At 37.6% G+C, this 27,950-nt stretch overlaps 1 protein-coding gene across 2 annotated transcripts in view; it reads right to left on the bottom strand.

Annotated features, from left to right (window-relative positions):
* Positions 1-639: 639 nt before the first annotated feature.
* DCX (doublecortin) overlaps positions 640-27,950 on the bottom strand; it is a 137,614-nt gene continuing 110,303 nt past the window's right edge. Inside the window, exons 4-6 of one of the 2 annotated variants that reach the window (XM_077145097.1) lie at positions 27,210-27,332; positions 7,527-7,621; positions 640-787 (exon numbers count right to left, since the gene is read on the bottom strand). In XM_077145097.1, the coding sequence (XP_077001212.1) occupies positions 731-787; positions 7,527-7,621; positions 27,210-27,332 (275 nt within the window). In that variant the 3' untranslated portion in view covers positions 640-730. Of the gene's footprint in view, positions 788-7,526; positions 7,622-27,194; positions 27,333-27,950 lie in introns of both variants that reach the window. The other variant, XM_077145096.1, reaches the window with a different exon arrangement.

The raw sequence follows: 27,950 nt of genomic DNA, 5'->3' as shown, positions 1-27,950 counted from the left end.
TGGTTCCAAATTGCCCCAGTGGAGTTTGACAAGGAATTCACTGTGCTTTATAAACTACTGAAAAATCTGCAGTAGTTCCCAATTATACCTAGTCTTTTAAAATTAGCCCTGCACTGGGGTCCTAAGCATCTGGTGTCAGAATTGCAAGTTGCTGGTGTTTCTCCCCTTTGACAGCCAGAATTGGTGCTAGACAAGAAACTGGGGGCTCAATTAGGAGTGAATAGGGAGGTTGGGGAGCTGCCTCACCTTACTCCCAGGATTTTCCAGCTTTCTTGAGATCCAAAGACAAGGGACACTTGTGTTTGTCACTCTTGGATCCATCAATGAGCTTCCCCCACCCACCCCCACACACACATTTTAAGTACCGTGTATATAAAGAACCATCTACAGAAGGAAGACTATTGTATGAGTGAAGCAAGATGGGAAAAATAGTGCACGTGCCTAAGCATTCAGTAGAAAAGTCATAGACAAGCACATTTTACACCCCTGTAGTGTTACCTAAAAGATGGTTATCAATCTATCTCATAATTAGTAATTGTGGATCAGTGGCCCAGAGGAGAAATCACAGGAAAATAAAACCAACATATTATAGTGTTTTTTTTAAATAACAAAAACAAAAAAGATAAAAATTTGAAAGCACCAATAGTGCTATTAGATACTTGAGCAGAAGTACTCTAATGTAATGGTAAGGTTGGATTTGCACTCTGGACTCTGAACACTTTTTTCTCCTTCACATGGAATCTCCAAGAGAGTCAGAGTCATCCAAGGATAGAGGCAGGTACAGGTCCTGTAAGAAGAGGAGAAACAAAGTTAACTCTCTTTTTTCCTGATACCTTGGGCCCTGGAATGGACAATATCATATTGCTGGCTTTGTTTTTAATTATGTTTTTCTAATTGTTTATTTTGAAATGATTATTAATTCACAAGATTTAAAAAAATGTACAGGGAGGTTCCATGTAACCTTCACCCATTTTTCCCCAGTGGTTACATCTTGCAGTTTTACATGCACTTACTTGCATGTGTACATATTCTATGTAATTTTATCACATGTATATTCATATGACCACGCTCAAAGTCACAATTAAAACAGGGTTCCTTGTGCTATCCCTTTACACCTCCATCCACCACTCTCTTCCATCCTTAAACCCTGGCAACTACAACTCTGTTTCCCAGCTCTATAACTTTGTCATGTCAAGAATGTTGACATACAGTATGTAACCTTTTAGAACTGGCTTTCATCACTTAGCATAATTCCCTTGAGATCCATCCAAGTTGCTGCTTGAGTCGGTAGTCTTTTCCTTTTCATTGTTGAGTAATATTCAATGGTAATGATGGATCTCAGTGTAACCACCCACCCTTTGAAGGACATCTTGCTGTTTCCAGTTTGGATATATCACAAACAAAGATTCTATGAATATTAGTGTACAGATTTTTGTGTGAACATGAATTTTTCTTTCTCTGGGATAAGTGCCCAGGAGTGCAATTACTAAGACATATGGTAGTTATATAAGCAAGTATCAAACTTTTTCAGAGTGGCTGTACCATTTCATATTCCCACAATGTATGTGTGATTCAGTTTCTCTGCCTTCTTGTGAGAATTTGCTGTTAAAACTTTTAAAAAATAATTTTTAGTCAGTCCGTTAGGTATATAGTGGTTTTAATTTGTATTCCCCTTATGACTAATGATGTTGAACATCTTTTCATGTGCTTATTTGCCATCTGCATGTGCTCTTTGGTGAAATGTCTCTTTATGTATTTTACCCATTTTCTGATTATATTAATTTTTACTGTTAAGTTTTAAGATGTATTTTTATATTCTCTATATAAGTCCTTTTTTCAGACATGTGGGTTACAAATATTTTCTCCTGGTTTTAGCCCATTTTTTCATATCCTTCACATAGTCTTTGGCAGAGCAAAAGTTTTTAATTTTTTTTTTCCAGTCAAATTTAGCAGTGGGGGGTTGGTATACCAACTTTAATGACACTAATGTTAATAAGTTCTGATAACCCACTACCATCGGACCAGCCCAAAAGTTTTTAATTTTGTTAAGACACATAATTACCCAATTCATCAATTTTTCCTTTTATGGATTGTGCTTTGGTGTCATGTCTAAAAATTCTTTGGTTAACCTTATATCTGAAGATTTTCTATTTTATGTTTCCTTCATAATATTTTTACAGTGTTACATTTTATATTTAAGTCTATAGTTTTTTTTGAGTTGGTTTTTGCCTAAGGTGTGAAGTTGAGGATGAAGTTCATTGATTTGCCTATGAATGTTCAATTGCTCTAGCACAATTTGTGAAAAGGTTATCCTTCCTCCATTAACTGACTTTTGCACCTCTGTCAAAAATCGGTTCTGCATATATATGTGGGATCATTTCAGGAACTCAGAGACCTGCCAGGTCCTAAACAATGACTAACCCAGAAAAACATGCCATAGCTACTTACTTCCAACTGATTACCTGATGCTTCTATTTCCCACCAAGAATTGAGATTGACAGCTCCAATACTGCCCCAAGCCTTGTCTGTGTATCCAGGATATGAGAAGATGATATGAAACTGTTTTTCTCATTGTTCTTAGAGCTCGATTTCAAGATCCTTGTGACTTCTCTTGGACTCCATCCATGATCTAAATCAGTGGTTTTCAAATCTCCCTCTCTGTCTCTCTCCCTCACTTCTTCCCTTTAATCCCTCTATTCAAAGGAAATTTTGCTTAGAAACCTAATATGTGAAACAAATCAACATGGAGACATTCTGGTTGAACTAGAGGTGAGTCTCACCCAGCTCTGTCTTTCTTCCCAACCCCGAATGAAGCACAGTATGAAAACCACTGATACAACAAAGATAATTCACATTATGAGCAAGATAAAAAGAACCACAAAATTTAGGGTCAGCTCTGTGGATCTTTTAGAGATCTCCTTTGTTATAATTGAAGAATATAGTAGAGGACAGCCCAAGAAAACTGAAGTACACAGCCTTTCCCTGAGGTAGAAGAAAAAATGGAGATAAAGGAGAAGGCGAAGAAAGGAGGAAAGGGACTTGTATTAGAAAAATAATGTATATTTTTTGAGAGAAATATAATTTTGGTGAAAAAAAAGGGGCAGGAAAATATTTAGGTTGCTTAGAATGGAAAGAGGATTGAACCATATTTGGAAATATGAGGTTTTAGTCCTTGCTAATCAGTACTGTGATACTGAACAAGTATTTGAATCTTGGTTTGTTCATGACTAAAATGAAAACTTTGAACTGGATAATATGTAAGTTTTCTTCCATCTCTGAAACCATAATTTGGTACTCTCAGAGGAATGTTTAATGATTAAAGAAACAACAAAGGCAACTTTATCAAATATACGCACTTCTCAACAAATCACCAGTTGAAGACTTCAGAATTGCACTTTTCAATAATGGATAGAATAACTAGGCAGGAGACTAACAAGGAAGTATAAGATTTAACAACATTATATATATATATATAATAATGCTGTTCCACCAAAGAACAGCAGAACACATTCTTCTCAAGTGCACATGGAACATTCTCCAGGATAGACCATATGATAGGCCATAAAACAAGCCCCAATAAATTTAAAAGATTGAAATCAGACAAAGTATGTTCTTCAACCACAGTGGAGTGAAATTAGAGAATAATAACAGAAAGAAATTTTGAGAAATTCAGAAATATATGGAAATTAAACAACATACTGTGGAATAGCCAGTAAGTCAAAGAAGAAATCACAAAGGAAATTAGAAGATATTCTGTGATAAAGAAAATGGAAGCACAACATGGACTCCATCCATGGGATACACTCATGGGATGTAGATAAAGCCATGCTAAGAAGGAAATTTATATGAAATGTTGAGAATATAGTAATTCATAAAAACAGAATGTAGATTGTCAAGGGCTTGGTGGAAGGAAAAGGGACTGTGATTGCTGATAAGTATGGGGTTTCTTTTGGGAATGATTAATATGTTCTGAACTTAGTGGCAATTGCTGCACGGCTCTGTGATTATACTAAAACCATTGAATTATACATTTAAAAGGCTGATTTTATGGTGTGTGAATTATCTCAATAACGCTATTATTTTTTAAAAAGTACAACTAAATACTTTTAATGTAATTTCTGTGCAGATAACCCTAAAGAACAACACAAACGTACAAAGGTATATAATAATATTCAGTATGTAATGATGTTTATACACGTAAGAGATAGTTTTGTAGCAGTTTTACTCTATTACCATATTCTGATTATGGATGAATCATATAAGCTAAACTTCCACATATTGCAATTCCATTGTAGTAGAAAGAGCACAGGATTGAGGCCAGGTGATGTAGATTCTAGGCCTAGCTTTGCCATTTAACTTCTCCTTTGTGCATCTTTGCAACTACACCTGGAAAATGAGGAAGGTGACAACTATAAGACCTAGAAGTTTCAAAAATTCTCTAAAATTCTCTAAGTCCAATCATGGCATTTTTTTCCTCAGTTGCACCAAGGCAAGATAAATGGGTCAGACACTATCAAATTAGTGAAATTCCTTGTTATTTTTCAGGCAGTACAAAAGAGCCCTCTAATATGGTGACCACTCTGAGTCCCACCGTACTGAACCACTGGACTTCAGCATTCACCCCTGCTCTTATTTATATAACAGACTTGTCGGTGTAGTTGGTTGGTGGAAACAACTATAATTACCTGAGAAGACTCTTCTAGACTTTTATTTCAGAGGAAGGAGGGGTGGGCCTAGGGGTAAATCCTGAGGGGACTCCACTTTCAGCTGCTGTGACTTGGAATGGGCAGACTGAGCTGCAGGCAATGGAAAAAATTCATATGTCTAGACCTAGGTATGAACTTCTCTACTTCCATCAATTTACCTAGAATTCAAAATGCATTTTTTGTATGGGTAGGACAATGTTCAGGAAAGGAATTATCTCAACATTCTGTTTTTGTTGATTAGTATGTGGAAATACAGAAACACATATTGCTTAGCAATACAAGTAATGTGCACCTGAAATTCATTTGTTTAGTCCCTTGGAGCCCTGCAGAACAAAATGTTTGTAACAAATACAGCTGCGCTGGCAATGCTATTGCATTAGAGAAAACAAAAAGTGGGTCTCTGGTCCAAGGAACTTATAGTCCAAAGGATGTTTAAGAAATCTGGCTGCTAGTTTGGGTTTCTTATTTCCCAAATGTGCCCTGCACTTTAATGGTGTGGTTTGCTTTTCCTGCTTTTTAGTTTTAAGCTGGAATACCCATTCTCTTCAACAGCCATCAAAAGCCCACCCAGCTTTCAAGGCCCCACCAAAATGTCACTTCCTCCATAAAAGATTGTTCCTGCAATCCTTTCCTTATCTCTTGATCACACTTTACTATAGTTCACTCATGTCTGTACTAATGTTCATGACTTAAGGGTCAGTACTTTGCTTTATTCATCAAAACATCTTCCCAAGTACTATGAGGGTGACATAAATGTCTAAACATAGAAGAAATGTATATTTAAATATTATTAGTTCTATTTTAAATTGATATTTTGAATATATTTTCCTTTTATCCACAGTCAACTTTCTAAGCTGTGTCTCCAAATTTAAAACCATGGGAAATCATTACTTTGGAAAAATGTTAAATAAATGAAAGATTTTCCTTATGTTTCTAGACTTTTTGAACATATTTAATATCATTCCTTCTCCAAAGGAAGTCATGAAAATTTCGTTCTTGAATCATACTAGTTGTCTTTAATTTCTGTACCTCCTTTCTCTTGCCTGTAAAATGAGAGTGCTATTCGCCCATTTTCACAGGATTATTAGGAGGGTAAATGAGAAAATGGCTATGCAAATGAAGAAAGCAGTATATAAATACAGAATGTTCTTCTCATTGACTATGCAAGGATTTACTTTGTGTCCATATTGTAGCACTTGAGTATGCGCACTTTGGCTAACCCCACAACAGCTGCATTAAAAATGATTCTGCATTAGCTGCTTAGGGGGAAAAGCCAAGTTGCTGAGTGCAGCTTAGAGCCCCCACCCCAGTCATCAAAAGTTACCAAAGGGATGCTGGAATTTCAAGTTTGTTTCCAACTGCTCAGAAGGAAAGTCCAGTCCTTAGCCACCTGCTTCCTGTCTCTACCATGATTCACACCTTTCAGGTCCATATGGACTGAAGGTCAAATATAATCTCTTCAGACCTACTGTCCAGGGACCTAGATTGTGCTAAGGCCCAGATAGCTGTGCAAAAAGAGGAGCGAGAAGCTGGGACCCGAGCTTCAGGTGGAGAGCCAGAGCCATAAGTTACTTTTAGCTTATTCAGAAAAAATAGTTCAACCTCTAACAATGGTGGTTTAAATGTGAGGCTATTGCCTCCAAATAGGAGGCACTGAAAGGGACACAACATCATTTCTATGGTATTCCAGCTCCAAATGCATAATGTGAATGTAATCATTAGGGAACATCAGACAAACTCACATTGAAGGACATTCTAAAAAATAACTGGCCTATATGCATCATTCTAGTTCTGCTACTTGCCTAGCTATCTTATTCTAGTGACTAACTTCCGTTTTCTTGATCTCAATTTCCCCGTCTATGAAATGTCAACCTTACAAGATTATTGAGAGAATCAAATGAAACTAGTCTGTCTCCATCTAAGGTCTCTGCTAACTGATTATCTCTGTGACTGAGTTGGCCATATTGGTGGCTTTTCACGTTATTCATCTCACACCATGTCTCATTAGCAGCAAGGACACAAGAGAATCCTAGAAGAAGCTACTCTAGAGTATGGTCATTAAAGCTGAAACCACATCTACATCTCTGCCAGGATAAAGAGCTCAAGGCAGTGACCATTCCAAATTATCTATACAAGAAAGTTTTTTGGGTTGGAAACTGAAAAGTGGGCCTAGCAAATTTATACACTTTTATTATTTTAATTTTATATCTATATGTGATGGCTGAAGGAATGAAAATGGTGTCCAGGGCCAATGAAATATATGTGTACCTCTCTTCCTACACTGTCCCAAAATCTGCCTTGTTAGGTAAAAATACAGAGTCAAACTAGGTATGTTCATTTGTTGATGTTCTGCAAATCTAAAGAAGGCAACTTAGTGCTAAATTTCTTTGTCTACTATTTTTAAGTGACTTCCATTAACTGGTTCCTGGGGACATAAGTTGCCCTCAACACTCTCTTTGCTATGCCTCTGAAAATGAGGGGTGGGCAAGTGCTAAACCACCCCCTAGTGATTGCTTGGGGATATCATTGACTCAGAGTAAGTATTTGGGACATTGGGACCTCTTTTTTTTTTTGGCTAAACATATTGGGAAGCAAATAAAACAGAGGTCAGAGAAAAGATAAAACTGACTGGAAGCTTGGTCACTGCTGAAATTTCCAGGGCTTCAGGCTAATCAAGCTAGATGAAGGAGAATTTTGGCCTGTATGTGTTACTGGAGTCGAATGGGAAAGAAAACCCTCACCGGACCTTGAAGAAACTTATGAGAAGTGGACTGGGGCCAGAGTTCAAAGGGGTTTAGTAAGGTATAAGAGACATAATACCTTGTGCTTCCGGAGGCTGCCAGGACTGGTGGGCGTAGAGATGGGAGACTGCTTAGACTTGGGGGTAGAGAGCTGGCTGCTGGAGGTTCCGTTTGCTAACCCAAAGCAAGAGAAAAGTAAGGGATAAAAATCAACAGTATACAAAGGAGCATACAAAGGAACAAGTTATCCTTCCCCTCTGAAGACACTAAGAACATTCAAACAAGGTACACAGACAGCCACGGTGATTTGATGAATAGAACAAAGGTGAAAAGAAATGCATTCCTCAGAGGGTAGAACTGCAATATTCAATTAATTGAATCCTTGAGCAGTGCAAGGTGGTAGTTCCTCCACCCTTTCCCTGAGTGCTTCCAAATCACAGGGGTCTGTTTCTTTTTCTTTTCAAAACTTTGCATATTCATTCTCAGATTTTACCCTAAAAGCATCTCTGGAAATAGTCTGGGGAAGTATTATCTGGTTTCAATTGTATAGGAGAGAAGAGTGAGGCATGAATAAGAAAGGGAAAGAAATATGGGTGATTTAGCCCAGGGCACATCGCCTTGGGTGGAAGATGACGTGGCAGGTAAGGGACAGCTCCACTGTCAATCTCCTCCCTCCCTTCCTGTTCATCTGTTCCCCTGTCCTCCTACCCTACTCTCTTCCATTCCTTCTCCTGTGTGAAAAGAACAGAAGGAAAGATAAAGGCAGCTAGTCAGGAAAAAGAATGAATGAGAAGACAAGCTAAAACAGCAAAATGGGCAAAAAAGAGAGTTGGAAAAGAGAAAGAAAGCTATCAGAAATGGAGGAGAGGGGAAACAATGATTGCAGGATAAGAGATTAGGAGAAGAAAAGAATGAGGAAATTGAAACAGAGAAAGGTGAAGAGACAGAGTTGGGCAGATAAGGATGGCCAGAGTCAGGGTACTCCTCCATTTTTCTCAGAATCAGTACAATGCTGAAAATGCGAGCCCATGAGGTTGTTTATGGAGATCACTTAGTATTTAACATTTTCATATTCTATTGTATTTTCAAATTACTTTATATTCCCTTGATAATGAGGTTTTTTTAAATATCAAATCATGAAAAAGAAATGCAGTGCATTGAAATGAAACAATTTAACAGCTTTCAAAGTGGATTTGTGTTCAGACATCTCATACTAAAGTAATCTTTTGGAGGGAGGGAGGGAGGGAGGGAGGGAGGGAGGGAGGGAGGGAGGGAGGGAGAGAGAGAGAGAGAGAGAGAGAGAGAGAGAGAGAGAGAGAGAGAGAGAGAGAGAGAGAGAGAGAGAGAGAGAGAGAGAGAGAAAATAAATTTAAAAAATTAAAGTAGGAGGAAAATAAGACAGAAAGATGGTGTGAGAGTGTTGCCATTTGTCCCACAAGTGAGGCTTAAAGTTTTGTATCAGGAATATTCCTGAGGGTATTCTTCTTTTGCACCACTTACAGTAATGATCCCCTAGGCCCTGTAACATTCACTTCAACTGCACAGAAGGAAGACACATCAGTGTGGTGATTGCCGAATTTATCCAAGTTCAAGTGAGCTGAAAAAATGGGCACTTAGCATCCACTGTCTGGCTCTGTCTGTGCATTCAATCATTGAGAGGCCTTCCTCTCTGTCAGGGTTTCGTGGATGTCATTCATTCATTTAGCCAGTAATTACAGAGCACTTTCTCTGAGTCAGGGTTTCAGGATGAAACACTGGGTTCCAGGGATGAGTAGGCTGCTTTATGGAGGAAGCAGACAAGAATTCAGTGGAAAAAATGCTACGGCAGTGCCATGCATAGGGTGTTATGGGAGCTCAGAGTCAGGCTTTGAAATCAGGGCACTGAGGAGATGAACAAGTGGAAGCAGCATATGAAAAAATCTTGAAAGATGAATCAGGAATAGGCAAATCTCTATATAGAGAGAAAGTAGATTAGTGGTAGCTGGGGGTTGTGAGTGGGGCTTGGGGAGAAATGGAATCTGCTAATGGGTATGGGGTTTCTTTTAGGGGGAAGAAAAATGTTCCAAATTATGTAGCAGTGAATGTTGCACAACCTTTTGACTATATTAAAAACCCATTGAATTGTACACCTTAAATGAGTGAATTCTATGATATGTGAATTTTATATCAATAAAGTCGTTTTAAAAAATGATGGTTAGGCAGAGAGGGTAGAAAAGATATTATAGACATTAGAATTCCAGTAACAGAGGGAAAGACATGGAGATGTGAAAGAATATAGCATGGGCACAAGTGCAAATAGCTCATTATGGTTCAATCATAGGTTAATAGCAGTAAATACTAAGAAATGAGGCTGGAGACAGAAAAAGAGGGTCAGACCCTGGCCGTGGAAAGATTTTAAGCTGGAAGTGAATTGATCAAATCTGCATTTTAAAACTATTACTCCAGCTGCTGTGGAGGGGTGGAGTAAGGGTAGAAGCAAAGAAATTGGCTAGAAGATGATTGTATTAGTATAGGCAAGAAGTCATGATGGCTTGCACTAAGGCAGTGGTGACAGAGAGAAGGGAATGGACTTAATGGCTCCACCTTTGCAGCCAGTACTGTGCTCAGGACACAGTGGTGCATAGGGATCTAGAGGCCAAATAAGCTTAGTGTGCCATGTGCACATACATGTAAGCCACTAAAAGAAGAATGTGATGTGAAAAACAGTACACAGAATATGGAAACTAGGCTTTGCCAAGGCACTAGGCTTTCTGGTGCATAAAGGAGGCACATTGGGAAAGGCAAAAGAGTCTTCAGAGCCACCATGAAGCAAATCAGTCAATTACTCTTTGTAGGAAATGGAAGGAGTTAATAGTTGAAAAAGTCAGTGTGCCACCTACAGTGCCGGAGAGCCTCCCAAGCAGGACCTGCCCCTAGCATTCAGCGTAAGGAGCAATCTGGGAGACATGTCAGAGCTAACACAATGGAAATCTTCCAAAAGAGTTCTGACCTTGGCCATGAGGTCTAATAGCTGTAGGAGTCCACATGTAAATTCCTCTGACATTTTGTTCCACTTGATCACTGTATCATAGAGCTTCCAGTTCCTAGTTTCCCAGCATTTGTTTACTACATTCCAAATATGAAAATTGTCTTTTTTTTTAATCTGCAAAGTTGTCTAGCTGAGAATGGACCTTCTCATTCTCACTGGCTTTGCTAAAATATGGAAAATTGCGTGTGAGTCAGTTTCCACCTATTGGCTATTGATCTGAATAGATAGGCTCTTCTGCAACTTCAAATTCTACTCTCAAATCCTCTGAAAATCTTTCACCCAAAAACTCTGGGGGAAATACTGAAATACATATTCCATATATGTCTTTCCATATATTCTCTGTATATATTTATATGTTTATATATGTTCGCTCTATTCTCCCACACCCCCACCCCAGCAATCTTAAACTGTCTGTAAATAAAGGACTTTGTCATGAGCATTCAATAAGAACTTTTGGAAATCAGTTTTTAATGATTTAACTGCCATTTACTGCACTGTTAAAAAAAAAATACACTTTCCCAGACTTCCCCGGTAAAATGAAACCCAAAGGTGAGCCTAGAGAAATGAGAAAATGTAGATAAATACAGGCAAATGTCGATTCCTTATAAGCTGAAGGAGCCCCTACATTTACAGATCAGACAAAAATGTATTCATCGACTTATTTTATCTAAAGCTTCTGTGAGAAAAATCTAGGAGAGTACCCTTTGATATGGATTTTGGAGCCAATTCATATCAACTTCAAGTATATGGAACAGCAGGGAATAATGAAAATAGAGTCTGATGAACTGGGCTTGGTCTTGGATTGGTAAAGAGATGTGGAAGGCTGTCACATTTAATTTACAGAATTAGCACCACTATTTGATATACCTCATTTTCTTCATTCTTCTTTACTAAATGTCCTTAGTACTTGTCTCTGAGCTTCCATTTTTCAACTGCAATTTGGAAATGCCTTGGGATTATTCTCTCTTTGACTCATCTATCTTTTCAGCTTTCCCCCTGAGACCCACAGTACTGTTTTACTGTTGTTACCTTTTATTTACACCTAATCCAAAACCTTTCATTCATTTCTTCTCTTTGCTTAATTCTCCATGCCCCCCACCCCCACCCCACTGCAAGGTGTGTCAGGAACCTTTTAATGTCAAGGCTACCTTACTGATAAAAATAGGATAATAATTAGTGTTTATAGAATGTTTATGATAGGCTATTTTTCTATCTCTCTTTCCTTACATACCCACAGCCACACCTAGCATGCATGCATGGTCTCACTTAGTCTTGGTCTCAATTCAGATGAAAAAAAGAGGCTTGTTCTAGTTAGGGGTAGGGAAATCAATATTCAAATACAGATCTCTCTGATTCCAAAATTTACGTGTTTTTTGTTTGTTGATTTCATTGTTTTCTGTAACACCCTTCCTTTTTAAAATAAATTGCTTCTGAACTCTTTCCTATGACAACATTCTGATGGGGAGAGGAAATGAGAGAGAAAAATTGTGGCAGAGAAAAGAGAAAGGAATAGAAAGAAAGTATAGGCAGACACCAAAGCTTATACCCATCTGCTGGGTTTCTATCCTTTTTTGATGTGTTTTAGATTAGAAAGTGGTTAGTGAGAGCTTTCATTCACCAAATCGACTGAGTATCACACAGAATGTCATGGAACAATAGTAGACAGAGCAGCCAGTGAGGCATGTAACTACCCTTGAGGCATGTAACTACTCTCATACGTCACAGAGCTCTCTGGGAAAATGGTATCTCTGCCCTGTCTGTCACCCTCCTCAGCTGGTGTGTTTCATCTGTGCAACAAAATTGCCAAGCTTGGCCCTGCAATCTTGGCTCACTGGTTTTTTTTGAAATGATTATGCCTGTTTTTGCCCCAGTGCTCATCTTTAGCTCTCTGGCTCTGTCAGCCTTTCTTGTAAGAATTGAACAGACAGGCCCACACAGAAAGTCACGTTCAAATAGGGTGACTTACCTAGATTTAAGGGGATCTAAATTGAAGGGGAGAAAATGGATTCCAAGGAGTAAGGAATAAGGTGTGTGTGTGGGGTCAGTTCTCAGAGAACAAGGAGAGAGTTCCATTTCTGGAGTGGGTGGTCAAGGACAGAGTGGAGTCACCAACCAGGCAAAGTTAATGCTATGCTCCCAATTTATGTAACCAAACTGCAGTGTTTTTCCCTTATCTAGAGACTGAACTGATCCCTGGAGTCTGGTATATAGCTGCAGAGAGGTGGGATATAAGTGGCCCCAGGTGTACCATTAAGAGTTAGACACATTATTATTACACATTCTGGGGTCAAGTTTACAGAGGCATGGGGATAAAAGGGCCAGCTTGGCATTTGCTTTTCTCCAAACCTTTGCCTGGATACTCATCCACTTAGACCATTCTATTACCAACTCTTGAGCCCAAATTGAAATCAAGCCTCTTGGTTTTGGTTTGAGGTCTAATTTGAAATACTGCTCACTGCAAACAACTCCAATCTACCAAGAAAGCCATGGTAATGATTTCAGAACCCCTTTAATAGCTGGAATTATTTCTACAATTCTTTTCAAAGTATTTTACCATATATGATTCTCCTGAAAGGGTATGACTTCCTTAACAAGTGTAAACTTTGCCTCTCCTTGGTAAATGGGGGCTGCAGGGATTTGCTTGAAGAATTCATTTAAAAAATCTGTTAAGGTTAGCATATCACATACCTCCCTTTGCGACCTTTTATGGTTGGCTCTCTGTCTTGCCTTCTCTAACACCCTAATATTTCACAGAATGAGATCTCAATATATAATTCAGCCACGTCCTCATATTTTTCATATTCCAGTCCAAAGGCGCTTCATTTTCTCCCCACATATACAGGGAGTTTCTCTGGAAGAAAAACCAAGGGGAACCAAGGCGGTTTCAATTTACTTCAGAGCAAGGTCAAAAAACTGAGCCTGTGGTTTTCACACTTTCATTCCAAAGAGCCCCTAGGCAGAATGTCTTGATTGGTTTGGATAATTTTTCTACAGGCTGGAAAAGCTTTTGTCCTCTCCCCAGATTGATCCATTAGGGAAACAAAAATTCAGAGCCCAGAAACAGCCCTTCACAGATTTCATCATAAGGTTGGTTCTCAGGCCAAATCCAATCATGGGTTGTGAGACACTGTAGCTTAGGAAGATTTAATTTGAATTTTAAATCTGTTCCCTCCAGTGTCATAAATGACATGCAGTAGTGAATCCCTTAAATAAGGGGAGAGTAAGCGTCTTCCCTGTTGCAAAACAAATATATGTACCTAATTCTGCAATGTTTTGACACAAATGAGTTTTGCTCAAGAATAGAACATCTATAACAAGGCTAACAGAAGTGCCAGTATTGCTTTCTCAGACCTAACACTGCTGACAATATTTATGTCTTGTTGAAAGTAATTCTTCTCAGAACTTGTTATTGACGGGACAAAGCTGTTGTTGATGCTTACTACTGGTTTTTGGGGGAAAAAACTAGAACAAAATACACTGCTCTTAATTTGTAGAAAGAACATTGGCTTTGGAATCAGACAACAAGGTTTTAGATCTTGGCTCAGCCATTTCTGAATAACCTAATCTCTCTGAGCCTCAGTTTTCCCATCTGTAACATGAATAATATCATATATCTCAATTTTTGTTGTTCTGAGGCTTAAATAAGAGTCTATACTTAAAATGCTTAACTAAGTACCTGGCACATAGGAAGCACTCAATAAACGATATTTTCTATTGGTTTCACTAACACTACTTCTAGAGATGGAAGAAATGAAGAAACTATGCAATACATAGGCACTGGGTTAGGGACACCGCTTCCACTAGGAATGGGGCACCAATCTATACAAGCTAAGGACAAATTCTTCGGCCTGCAGATCAGGCATTAGGGGACTGAAACTTTCCTGAGTGAAGCCCATTACTTTTGATTCTTGCATTTTATAGTTGTGCTCCCCAAAACACAGAACTTGTCCAGCTCTCTTCTCTCTTTACACCTTCTCAGCATTGCCACTGGAGTCAATGATCACAATAAAGGGCCATCAAAGGTTTGGGAGCAAGGAAATAACATAACAAAAATCGTGTTTTGGGTAGAGAAATATGGTGGCACCACATGAAAGGGGTAAGGGACAGAGATTTGAAGCAGAGATACTAGTTAGGAGTCTGGGGAGTAATCCAAGCATCAAATGAGGAGGGAAAGGAAGGGGCTGCCATGTGAGTAATGTAGGAAATCTTTCAAGGTTCAATGGTAATGTATATGTGGATATGAAAGAATAAAAACTGAGAATAGTCAAAGACAGTATGCCATGGTGTTCAGCCTGGGAAGGATGATGAATCTATTGATAGGTAAGAAGTTAGGAGGGGGAAATGATTTTGATTTTTAGCCATGTTATGTTTGGCACATATAAGCAGATTGCTTGGTAGGCATTCATGAGTCTGGCATTCAGAAGGAAGGTTGGGGCTGGAAATGTAGGTTTAGGAGCTTCTTTCCTGTACCGTAATATCCTATATTCTCATCACCACCATCACCACCTCTACTCCTTTGTTCATGCTTTCCCCTCTACCAGAAATTTCCATCTCCTTATTAATCCAAATGTAACCCTCCATCAGGTGTCAATTCTTCCAAGAAAATTTCCCTTAGCACCCGAGCCCCTGATAAGCTCTCTTTTCTATGAACTACAATAATTCCAATAGTACTTACTGCCTATATCTTTCATTCATTTGGCATTTAAACAAATCATTACCATTAACTCTTATTTAGTACCAGAGTAGAGTGGTTAAAATTGTGGATTCTGGAGCCAGACTGCATGGGTTAAAATTCTAGCTCTACCATATGCTAGCTATGAGATCTTGGACAGGTTACTTAACTTACATATGCCTCTGTTTCTTCATTTGCAAAATGGGATAAAACTACCTACTTCATAAAGTTAATGTAAATATTAAATTAGTTAATGCATGTAATGTGATTAAAACAGTTTCCTGGACCATAAGGATAACTATAAAATTATTTGTGAAAAAAATTGTAAAAAAATAAAGTTTTCATATATGCTGATTCCAATAAACAAATATATAAAAACAGGGGCTTTCTCATTACTTTTTTTCATAGCACCTAGCACTACTAGGCATTTCAAGAAAACTTTGAAGATTCGATTGTATTAAGCCCAATTCCCAGGCTGGAGCAGGCTGATAGGAATCCTGTTGTAAGATGAGTCAATATCACCTTATCCCATCCCTTCTGGGGTACTCAGTGGCCCCCATTATACTTCTTGCTCCAACCATTTCCTAAGCTACAACCATTTCCAATGGCAAAGAAAAGGTTGCTTTAGATATAATATAGGGCAGTGCTTCCACTTAGCTGGACATAGACTTTTAGAAAGAATCAGAATGGATGGGGAATCTAACTTAACCTGTCTGACCGGTTTATCTGAACAACTACATAAGTGGAACCTAGAATAAGGAATGAGATCTGAGGATTCTGTATAGCCTAATATAATACTACAATACAGTCTAGAGTATTTGGGGCAGTTAATTAAAAAGTATTTGCAAAGTCCCGTGATGGATATGTGAAAAATATGGATCTATTAAACTTCCCCAACTGGAAAAGTCCTGATATTCTTTCCAGCACTGGGCTGGCCCCTATGAAACTTATTCTTGCAAAGGAGAAGCTTAGCCTACTTATAATTATGCCTAAGAGTTACTTCCAGAGAACCACTTTTGTTGCTCAGATGTGGCCTCTCTCTCTCTCTAAGCCCAACACTGCAAGTAAAATCATTACATGACATCCAAGTGTGAAAGTCTCCCTGGCAATGTGGGACATGACTCCCAGGGATAAGCCTGGCCCTGGCATCATAGGATTGAAGATGCCTGTTTGACCAAAAGGGGGAAAATAAATGTAACAAAATAAGGTATCAGTGGCTAAGAGATTTCGAATAGAGTTCAGAGGTCATTCTGCTGGTTATTTTTATGTATGCTTAGACTTAATAAAAGTTTTACTTACTAAGTTTATTTTTCAGAAGCCTAAAATCTCCAGAATGTTCCTTTGCCAGATAAGTTCTGAAACCCAGAGTTGCCAGTCTCTCCAGAACATGAACCAGTTGCATCCCTTTACCCCAATATGTCTATACCCCATTCCAACATAAAGAAGTTAGAGTATCATTGCCCAAATATCCCTGAAGTTTGAAAAAAGGATCAAATGAGAAGGGAGGAGTTTTAACAGATAGTTAGGATTTAACAAAAGAGTATGACTACTGAATCATTATATAGATATTTCTTTTTAGTTTCTAGTGTATTAGAACAGTCAGAAGGAAACACCTGTAATTTTGGAACTGTAACCCATAATATACTTTGAAATTTGCTGTATAACTACTTTTTAAACTGAATTTTGAAATTTATCATTTTTCGGTATATATATATTTCAGAATAAAAAATGTTTAAGAAAATGGCAGTGGAGAACATGGGAAATTTTTCTCTTCCTACAGCTCCACCAAAGGCACAACTCACACTTGTAGTGACAGTCGGGAGCTGATGGAATGTCTAGTGCAAAGTCTAAAAACAAAGGTGCCTGATTACTCATACAACTCTGCTCAAAGCAGCACAAAGAGAATTACATAGACACTTCCGCATCCCCCCCTGGTGTGGGGATGGGGGAAATGGAAGAAAAGAAGCAAAGTCCATCCAGTAGAGATCTTTGCATTCATCATACTGGAGATCCCACACTTTGCCTCAAGTCAGGGGGATACTGCAAAGAATTTCTGCCTTAAGGACAGGAGAGCTGGGATCTGGGTCTTGGATATGTAATGGTTGTGTGGTACTGGGACATTGGCAAGTACTGAATCTCTTTGTATCTTAGTTCCCCGGTCAAAAAAAAAAAAAGAATAATTTTTCTTTTCCCACCTAATTCATGGTGTTTTATTATGGAATGACTGAAATGATGAATTTGGAAATGCAGAGCATTCGATGCATGTAAAGCATCATTATCTTGAAACTCTCCAAGCTGGAAATGAAAGATATTGTTGTACTCCCTAATACAGTAGCCATTATTTACATGTGGCTTTTGAGCATTTGAAGTGTAGCTAGTCAGAATTGAGATGTCCTGTAAGTGTAAAATATACACCCGATTTCAAAGAATGTAAAATATCTCATTGATTTCATATATTGATTACATGCTGAAATGATAGTATTTGGGGTGTATTAATTAATATTAAGTAAAATTAAACCTATTTCTTTTTCTTTTTAAGGTGGCTACTAGAAAATTTAAAATTCATATATGGTATGCATAATGTTTCTATTAGACAGAGTAGGTCTAGATTGCCAAGTTCTGGAAGGTCAGAACAAGCAGGTCCCTCTGAAGCAGCCCGTTTGGGTCAGAAGTGAAGAACCCCAGGATACAATTCTCCAATGGACCCCCTGCTGTTTTGTGTTCCTTGATCTCTCCTCTAAAGGCTATATATTTTGGTAGAGAGGTCATTCTTTCTTGGGAGTTTGGGAACAGGAAAGGTTTGACTTTCATTTATAGTTGAACATAGGCTGGAGGAAGCTGGGTGGGGAACACTGAGTTACTAGAGCAATGATTAACTTATGAAGAATAGCAGCTAATTATACATTATAATACTTTCAGCTTACCTGAATGGGCAATTCGCTTCCTTGGAGAGAAAGAAAGAAAGAGAAATGGAGAAAGAAAGAGAAAAGATTCCTTCCTTGCAACTAACTACTTTGTCCTTTTAATTCAATTCAATTCAATTGGGGGTAGGTAGTCACATAAAGAGAAAAATTAACACATTTATGACTAAAATGGACACAGAGAAAGACACTGGGAATTCCTTCCTTAAGTTCTGCTGAAGCAACACTTACCTTTACCTATCATGATGGCAAATCTTGGGCTAATAATAATGTGGCACTGCACAAGCTTTCCTCAATTCCATAGGAAACTACTGGGCTCCTACCAAAGTCCATTGGCTTAGTTTGAAAACAGACTGGTTAATGACACATGGATTCTAACAGTCCATCAGCTATGCCTAGTGAGAGGGAGCTCCCTACAACAATATTATGTGGACAACCAAATCCTTCCTTGAGTTTACTGCTTAACAACAGATATTCCATTAGGGACAAACCCAATATTGAGTGGAGTAGGAATGGAACTTGAAGGTAAAGGAGAAGGATTTGATTTATTCAGAATAAGAAAGAGAAAATTCAAGGAATCAAGTTATGATGCAAATAACAGACCAAATTGCATCAATGTACTAAACCTCATGGCAAACTAAACCCAGATAGTAATTAAATCATGCATTGGAATACGCAAACACACACACACACACACACACACACACACACAAACACGCATTTTTACAATCCAGAATCAAACCTGCATATTTTCTAATGAATTAGAGCATCAAAACATTATTTGCATTCAAAATGAATTGAGACAATGTTTCTTTTGGATTGAAGTCTTGTAAAGAGGACATTGTTGGCTTTTTTTTTTGCCTTCAAAGGAAGGTAGCTAATTCCTGGAAACGGCCTATTTTCCACAAGCTTCAGTTACTCAGGTTGAATAAAAGTATGTATATACATTTACAGATCCCTGATCCAAGAAAGACCAACACACAAAGGAAACAGGATTGTATGAACATATGCTAGAAAAGAACAAAGAAGTTCAGCACTACCCAACATCATTATTCTTTGGCTAAGATATGCATACATTATAAAAAAGAAAGTTCATTTATTGAGCCCCTACTATAGTCAAACTTTTTTTTTTAAAGCTTTTTGTTTTTGTTTTTTTTTTTTAATACATGTACTTTATTTTTTTTATTTTCTTACATGGGCAGGCACCGGGAAACGAACCCGGATCCTCTGGCATGCCAGGCAAGCGTTCTTGCCGCTGAGCCACCGTGGCCCATAGTCAAACTTTTTGATATGCTCTTAATATATATCATCTCATTTAATTCTCAAGGAATCAGGGAATGTTGGGAAATGGGCATTGTTACCCCTATACTAAAGATGAGAAAACTAAAGCTCAGACATATTTAAACACAGACAGGTAAGAAAATCTTAGGATTCAAACACATATTCTGGGCCCTTTCCATTATACTAGCTACTTGAATTTCATTGGTTCATATGTGTAACAGTAAAATACATTTGTAATAATAAAATGTGAATACCACATGATGGTATGTTGGTCAAAATTAACTAAAATTAATTATCTACATATTCTAAAACAATTGCCAATTTTTATGAAACACCACAATCTTTGGTGTTTCATAACCAAAACAGTCTACTTTTTTATCTTGTTATTCCTACAATTTTCCCATCAATTATGTAAGGGCAGATTTAATATCCTTAGTTTAGAACTTAAAAAGCAGAGGCGCAAAGTTACACGAAGCACAAAGTTACACCTTATGTCAACAAGGGCATTTGATATACTAAGAGACAAGGCAATGAAGGTATCACTAGGACTTTCTGAAATCTAAACTTTTAAAAGATTTTATTGAAATTGCCTATATACAACTCAAAATTTCCCATTTTAACCACTCTCAAGTGTGCCATTCAGCAGTATTAATTACATTCACAGTATTCTACTGTGGACACTAATATCAATGACCCCGATATTATTATTATCTTAACCAAAAACTATACACCAATCAAGCAATAACTCCCAAATTCCTTCTTCCTACCTGTACACATCCACCAGCCCTTGATAACATATGGTTCACCATCTTTCTCCATGAAATTTGATTTAGGTATTTCATATAAGGCACATCATACAATATTAGTCTTTTTGTGTCTGGCATATTTCACTCAGGATGATGTCTTCAGGGTTCACTCAGGTTGTAGCATACATCAGAACTTCATTCCTTTTGATGGCTGAATAATATTACTTTATATGGTCATACCATAATGTGTTTACATTGGTGCAAAAATATCTGTTCAAGTTCCTGCTTTCTGTTCTTTGTGGTATATACCAAGAAGTGGGATTGCCAGGTGAGATTATTATATTTCAACTTTCTGAGGAACAGCCAAACTGATTTCCACATTGGCTGCATTATTTTACAATGCCCCTATCAATGTCTAAGGGTTCCTATTATTCTTCAACCTTGTCAACACTTTCTATTTTCTGTTTTGTTTTTTTAATAGCCATGCTTGTGGGTGAGAAGCAGTATCTCATTGTTTTAATTTGCATTTCCCTGTGGACCAATAATATTGAATATATTTTCATGGGCTTATTGGTCATATTAATTTCTTCTTTGGAGAAATGTCTATTCAAGTCCATTGCCCAGTTTTTCATTTGGTTTTTGTCTTTTTATTGTTGAATTGTAGCAGTTTTTACATATTCTGGATGTTAAACATTTATCAGATATATGGTTAGCAATACTTTCTCCTGTTCTGTAGAATATCTTTTCACTTTCTTGATGTGTCCTTTGACATACAAAAGATCTTAATTCAGGTGCAATTTTACCATGCTTTTATTGCTCATGCTCTTGGTGTCATATCTAAGAAGCCACTAGCAAATCCAAGGTTACAGAAGGTCTCCAAACTGGGTTTTCTTCTAGGAGTTTTATGGTTTTAGCTCTTATGTTTAGGGTCTTCAATCATTTAGTATTAATTTTTGTGTATGGTGTGGGGTAGGGGTCCAACGTCATTCCTTTGCAAGTGGATACCCAATTTTCCCAGCACCCATTTGTGGAAAGACTATTCCTTCTCCAATTAATGTATTTGGCACCCTTGTCAAAAATGAGTTGGCCATATGGATGGTTTTATTTCTGATCTCTTAATTCCCTTCTATTGATCTATATGTCTATGCTTATGCCAGTACCACACTGTTTTGATTATTGTAGCTTTGTACTAAGTTTTGAAATCTGGAAGTGTGAAAACCTGTAACTTTGTGCTTCCTTTTTTGATACTGATTTGCTTTTCCATTTCCCCAAAAGGGTTGCTGGGATATTGGGAGGTATGGAGTTCAATCTGTAGATCACTTTGAATAATATTGACATCTTAATAATATACAGTTTTCTTATCCATGAACAGAGGATTTCTTGCCATTCATTTAGATTTTCTTTAATTTCTTTTAACAGCATTTTGTCATTTTCCATGGATAAGTCCTTTACCTCCTTGGTTATATTTATTTCTAGGTATTTTATTCTTTTAACAGCAGTGCTGAGTGGAATAGTGTTGTTTTTTGTTTGTTTTTTAATTTCCATTTGAGAGTATTCCTTGCTAGTATATAGAAATGCAACTGAATTTTGCTTGTTAATTTTATAGCCTGCAAATTTGCTGAATTCGTTTATTATTTCTATATGTCTTGTAAATTCTGTGGGATTTTCTATATATAAGATCACTTCTATGGCAAATAGAAGTAATTTTTCTTCTTCCATTTGAATCTGGAGGCCTTTTATTTGTTTTTCTTCATTAACTGTCCTGGCAAGGATTTCTAGGACAAAGTTGAATAGCACACATTCTTGTACTGTTCTAGCCTCAAGGGGAAGACTTTCAGTTTTTCATCATTAAGTATATGATAGCTATGATTTTTTTATATATGCCTTTTATTCATTTAGGAAATTACCTTCTATTTGTATTTTTCTGTGTGTTTTTATCATGAAAGCCTGAGTCATTTTGTCAAATGACTTTTCTGCCTCATTTGAGATAATCATGTGATTTTTCTCCCTTTATTATGTTAATGTGGCATATTACATTGATTGATTTTCTTATGTTGAATCACTCCCCTTTTTTTGTGAAAAATAATGTATATACAAAAAAAGCAATAAATTTCAAAGTGCATCACAACAATTAGTTGTAGAACAGATTTCAGAGTTGTTATGGGTTACAAGTCCACAATTTTAGGTTTTTAGTTCTAGCTGCTCTAAAATACTAGAGACTAAAAGAGATATCAATATACTGATTCAACAGTCATACCCATCTGTTAAACCCAACCTTCTCTGTATAACTCCACCATCACCTTTGATCTTTCACTGTTTAGGGATATTTGGGCTATGGCCTTTTTAACTTTGTCATGTTGGAAAGGACTGTCAATAATATGGGATGGGGGACTTTTTAAATTATTTTTTCCATCTTCTCTTCAGACTTAATTATTTCAATTTTCCTATCTTCTAGTTTGGTGATTTTTTTCTTCTGTTTGTTCAAGTCTGATGTTGGAAACCTCTAGGTTTTTTAAAATCTGCATTATCATGATTTTCATCTGCCAAATTCTGTTTGCTTCCAGTGTAAAAGTTCTACCTTCTCCTTTTGTTCATGTACCTTCTTCTTGATTTCCTTCAGTTCTATGTCTATGTTTTCTTTAGTTCATTGAACTTATTTAGGAGAATTGCCTTAATGTCTATGATCAGTTGTCCGAATGTCTGTGCTTCCCTATTGTTTTATTTTGTTCCTTTAAATGGGTCATCTATTTCTGTTTCTTGGTATGCATTGTGAACTTTTGTTGAAATTTGGACATTTGAATATTCTGATGTGCTTATTCTGGAAGTCAGATTCTCTCACTTATCCAAGTTTTAGTGCAGATTAACTATGTTCAGGATCTTCTTCAAAGATTTTCCCTGTTTATACTGAACCTATAGAACAACTGTGGCTAATAGTTCAGTTCTTTTCCAGGTCTCTCTGAGCCTATGTCTTCCCCTGGGTATGCACAGTACTTTTCAAGTTTTCCCCAAAAGGTATATCTGTTTCCCTTCCAAGAAAGGAGTTCCTCTCCCCAGCATCTCCTTGCAGGGTCCTGGGCTGTGTTCTATGTTTTTATTAAAGTTTTTTCTCCCTGGCAGTTGCATTCAGTTCCATAACCCATCCACTCCCTGGTCTGCCTTTTCATTCTAGCTTCAGCTCTGGGTCTATCTGCAACTCTGTTTCTTAGCTCTCTCTTTCCTTTCTGCTTTTCTGTCCCCAGTATATTTTGGTTGGGCCTCACAGAACTGCACTTGAATGTGGTGAGCAGCCTAGCCATCACTTTGGGTCAATCAGTTCCCAGGACCCACATTTAATTGAATGAGCACCAGCCACTGCTATCTTTGCACAAACTGCCACATTGATCCTAACATGGAGAAGGGGTCCAAACCAGTAAATATGTCCCATTGCTCTCCTACTGCTCTGGGTGCTTTTGGTTCTTAATTCAGCATTTGTTGAGTTGTTTTCTATTCTCAATAGTCTTCACAGTTTTGAGGAAGTTGATTCTACCCTTTTTTCTTGTTTTTGTTTTGTTTTGTTTTGCTAATATTAAGGAGCAATGTACACTAGCAAGTCTTACTCTGCTGTCTTGATGACTCATTCCCTGGTTAAATGTGTATTAACCTGAATATGTTCCTTGTTAGCAGCTCAGGAAAATGTCACCATTCTTTGAAAATATTCTGTTTTCTTATATCTCAAATAACTGTAGAGAAAATTTTGTACTAGTGGAAAACTATGTATTGCCTAGGTTCAACTTTCTGGTTTTCTGACTCTGATTTTGCAGGAGCTACTTTACAACTCAATAAACTGAAAATAACTGATAACAATTGAAGATGATTTTCATCCAAAGACACGTGAATTCTGTCTTGTCCAAGGAGAAAACCAAGACCTAGAGAAGGTAATGAACTTCAAGGAAATGGTATAGCTGGCCTTCTTAGAAAGATCTCTTTCTTTCTCTCTTCTATTCCATGTACTCCTCCTGACCCATCAGCTTGTAATGGTTCCTGAGTGAAGACTGAAGGTGGGTGTGGAGAGGTGAAAACAAGCATGTCAAATACACATCTTAACTAAAGTACTGTTTTACTTGATATCAGCTTTGCCTCTAAGAAATATTGGCTGAGTGACTGCTAGGGACTGGGCTCTAGACAAAGTGTCATGGAGTGGGTAAGGTCATGTTACATGAATCCTTCCACCCCCTGTGACTGAAACAATGTGGAGACTCTTTTAGTTCCTCTAGAAACATCAGGTGACATGAGCCCAAACTTTCTGGAAATTGCAATGAAGGCTGTCTAGGCTAGAGTCTGGCTTCATTTCTGTTCACTATCTGTGTATTGAGAACAAGACACTAGATGGTTTGCTTCTAGAAAGTAGGGACTATTTGCAGTTCTTATATATGCCAAGTAAACCTTTTTCCCCTTCAAATTGATAGTACTGTTTATTTTATTGGTGTGAATATGTTCTCATTCCTTCTTTTTGGAGACAGAGTTCTGATGCAATAAGAACAAATCTCACCTGCCTAACTCTGGTTTGGGATCTTTTATAATGCTGTTAAATTTAACTAAGTATTCCTGCTCTGTCTTATACCTTAGAATTAATGAAGTGAATATTTTGTAAAAGAAGGAAAATTCTATAGGTAGTGTCCTAGAGATCAATGATTTGGAATCAAACTATTTAATTCAAGGTGGTTGGGTTCAAGTGTGATGGATAATGTCAAATTGGTTCGAGTCTGTAAAGAGAATCTGATGATCTTAAGCTGCTACTACCTGAGAATTTCTAACTGATGGGTTATGTGGTGGCTTAAAAATTGGTCCACAAATTCTTTTATACTCCTGCCTTCAATAGGTGAAGCCTAAATTCCTCTGCATTTGAGTGTGGGCTAGACTTAGAACTGCTTTTATTGAATAAAATAAATCAAATGTGACTGTACAACTTCACAGACTTCCTACACTCTACCCTACTACACTGTATTGAAACACTTGCTCTGGGGGAGGAGTCTGCAAACAGCCATATTAGTGAACCATCTTAGAAGTAGAATTCTCCAGTCCAAGCTGAACCTTCAGATGAATGCAGCCTCTGTCAATACCCTGAATACAACCAAATGAAAGACCCTAAGCCAAAACCATCAAGCTAAGCTGCTTCAGAATTCCTGACCCAAAGAAATCATAAGATAGCATGTGTTTGTTGTTTGGAGGTAGTTTGTCATTCAGCAAGATATAAGCAATACAGTTTTAAAGTTCCATAATAACCAGTGATATTTCTGAAAAATGATTAGCTAAAGGACTGTTAAGACTTTATGAATCTTGGCAAAGTGTTCCACAGTCCAATTTTTTTGCAAGATCTTGCTAAGAAACTGTATAGACAGTACCACTCTCAATCCAAGTGTTAAAACACAGATATTTATAGTTTCAGAAAAAATGAATTTGCTTAGATGGATTCATTTGCTGTTCTGCACACTTAACCAAAATGTCAACCAAGCACAGGCATTTTTCTTCCTTCAACAAATGTTACATAAATGCTTACTAGGTCTCCAGCACCATTATGTGTGAATTAGGTTCTTCTATGCATCTATTCATCACAAACATCTACTGGGATCAAGCACTATGCTTAGTGCTGAGGATACAAAGATGAATATAACACTTTGCTCTTGAGAGGCTCAGTATTTTGTTGGGGGCATAGGCAGGTAAACAGATACTTTACAACACAGTGTAGTGAACATTACCCCACAGACAAGAATAAAATATTATGGTATTGTAGAGAATAGAAAAACTGTCTCCACATGAGGTCTTGAAAGATGAATAGGCATTTTCAAGCAAAGAAGAGTTGTGGGGTAGATGGATAGTATTTCAGGGGTAGAGAACAGACTGTGTAAAGACATGGAAGTATGAAAAGCATAGGATGTCTTTTCACACTATAATTCTTCCTGCTTGAGAATAAAGAGATGCCTTGTGATATACATGCACCTGGCAGCATGAGGCAGGCCAGACAGTCTCGTTTTCTAGGCACAGGCAATTTAAAGTCAACAAAAGACTCAGGCTGATCAAGCCACCCCAGATTGAAGGAGAGATAAATAGTTCTTCTGCTCTGCCCCAAAGTTCTCATGTTTGAAGAATTGTCATGATTAAACCTGAAAAATTGCAAGTCTTTTCAACCATATTAGTGTGAAGACCACAAATTGTGCCTGAATCTACAAAGCTTTTGAATTTGGACTTCTGTTGACTTTTGTTTTCAATAACATTTGCTGTCAAATGATGGACATTACCTTTTATATGAGTGTCACTCAAAAGGCAGGTCCAAGACAAGAAAAGAGTGTGTGCCAGAATGTAAACCAATACACTGCTTCCTTCATCAATAAAATCTTGCTATGAAAAAAAAAATCAGCCAAACTAAATGATTTTCTCAGTGGTATAGTTGATTTATATTTGACACAAGCTCCTAATCTCCTCACAAAGACTGATAATAAATAATCCATGGACTGGCAGTAGTCCATAAACCACACTACTTTGAGTAGCACTGATTTAGATGACTCACTATCCATTAAATAAAATCCTATATGACAAACCTCTTTGCTTCCTTTCAGAACCTGGTCTATGCTTTCTTTTCCTATTGTGAGAATCATGCAATTTATCTTGTTTCCCTTCTTCTTTTGGGTGTCTAGGAAGTTGAAAGTCAAATTTTCAGCTCAAGTGCATCAACTATGCTGACAATTTTGGGTTGCATTTTTTACATTCTTGTTCTTCATTCTGAATTTCTATTTCTAATTTATGTTTGACTTGCTTATTTCATTAAATATATTTTTGGTGGATGATGTTGAAGATGATGACAATGATGGCAACCATGACAACAGGCATTATAGCAAGCATGGCAAATAGGCCAGATTTCTGGTCTACATCCGTTTGAGTAGAATAAAGGTTTTGGCTATGTCTCCATGATTCCAAATAAGTTTGACTGTTGTATTCTTAGAATTGATGAAACTGGTATCATGGACAGACAGTGGCATTCATGAGAAACTCACTCCTCTGCATGCAGAGGGTCTCTGACTGCATAAATGAATTCAGCATGCACAGTTAGGAGAAGGGTACTCACCGTCTTGGTCGTTACCTGAGTCAGCTGGAGACTTGCTCCGGCGCATAGGGCCAGGACTCTTGGCTGAACTCTTCTGTGGTGTTGGGGATGCCTTTGGGCCAGCTGCAACTGATGGATTCCCCTTCATGACTCGGCATTCTGTGAGAAAAGGACACAGGCAGCTTAGTAGAGTCAGAGGAAAACAGAGTTCTCCAGAAACTGGAATAACCACCACAAACCAAAACACCCAAATGGCCCAGGAGTGGTCCCTATTGTTTTTAGGAACAATGGCTCTGGGGAGGAGGACATGGAGGAAACTTTCAGAGGTCAACTGGTCTAAACCAGGTATTTAAATCCCTGGATTATGAAAACAAGGGGAGGAATTCAAAAGCAGGTCAAACAGTTAACTCAATAGTCAATTCAATCATTTGTGAAAAAACTAACCATATCTCAGTATAACACCTGTTGACATAATGCTTAATTAATTTCCTCGGAGGAAAGACTGACAGCTACACAGATGAAACATTCATGAATAATTTAAAGGAGGGATAAGGAGCTACCATTTGTTGCCTATGACATGTCACACATTGTCATCAGCGTTTTATGGATATCATGTCATTTTATGTAATATAAACACTATCACCACCACCATCTTGCATTTATAGAAGTCCTTTTAGTTTTCAAGGCATGTTATCATAATCCCTTATGCTGATTTAATGAATAAATAGGCCAGTATTGATTCTGCCATGTATACAAACATATAGAAATCTTATGGGT

The sequence above is a fragment of the Tamandua tetradactyla genome, chromosome X (assembly GCF_023851605.1).
Source record: "Tamandua tetradactyla isolate mTamTet1 chromosome X, mTamTet1.pri, whole genome shotgun sequence".
In the NCBI taxonomy this organism is placed as follows: Eukaryota; Metazoa; Chordata; class Mammalia; order Pilosa; family Myrmecophagidae; genus Tamandua; species Tamandua tetradactyla.
Note: the sequence above shows the minus strand (reverse complement) of the source record. Positions and strands in the feature narration are given on the sequence as shown.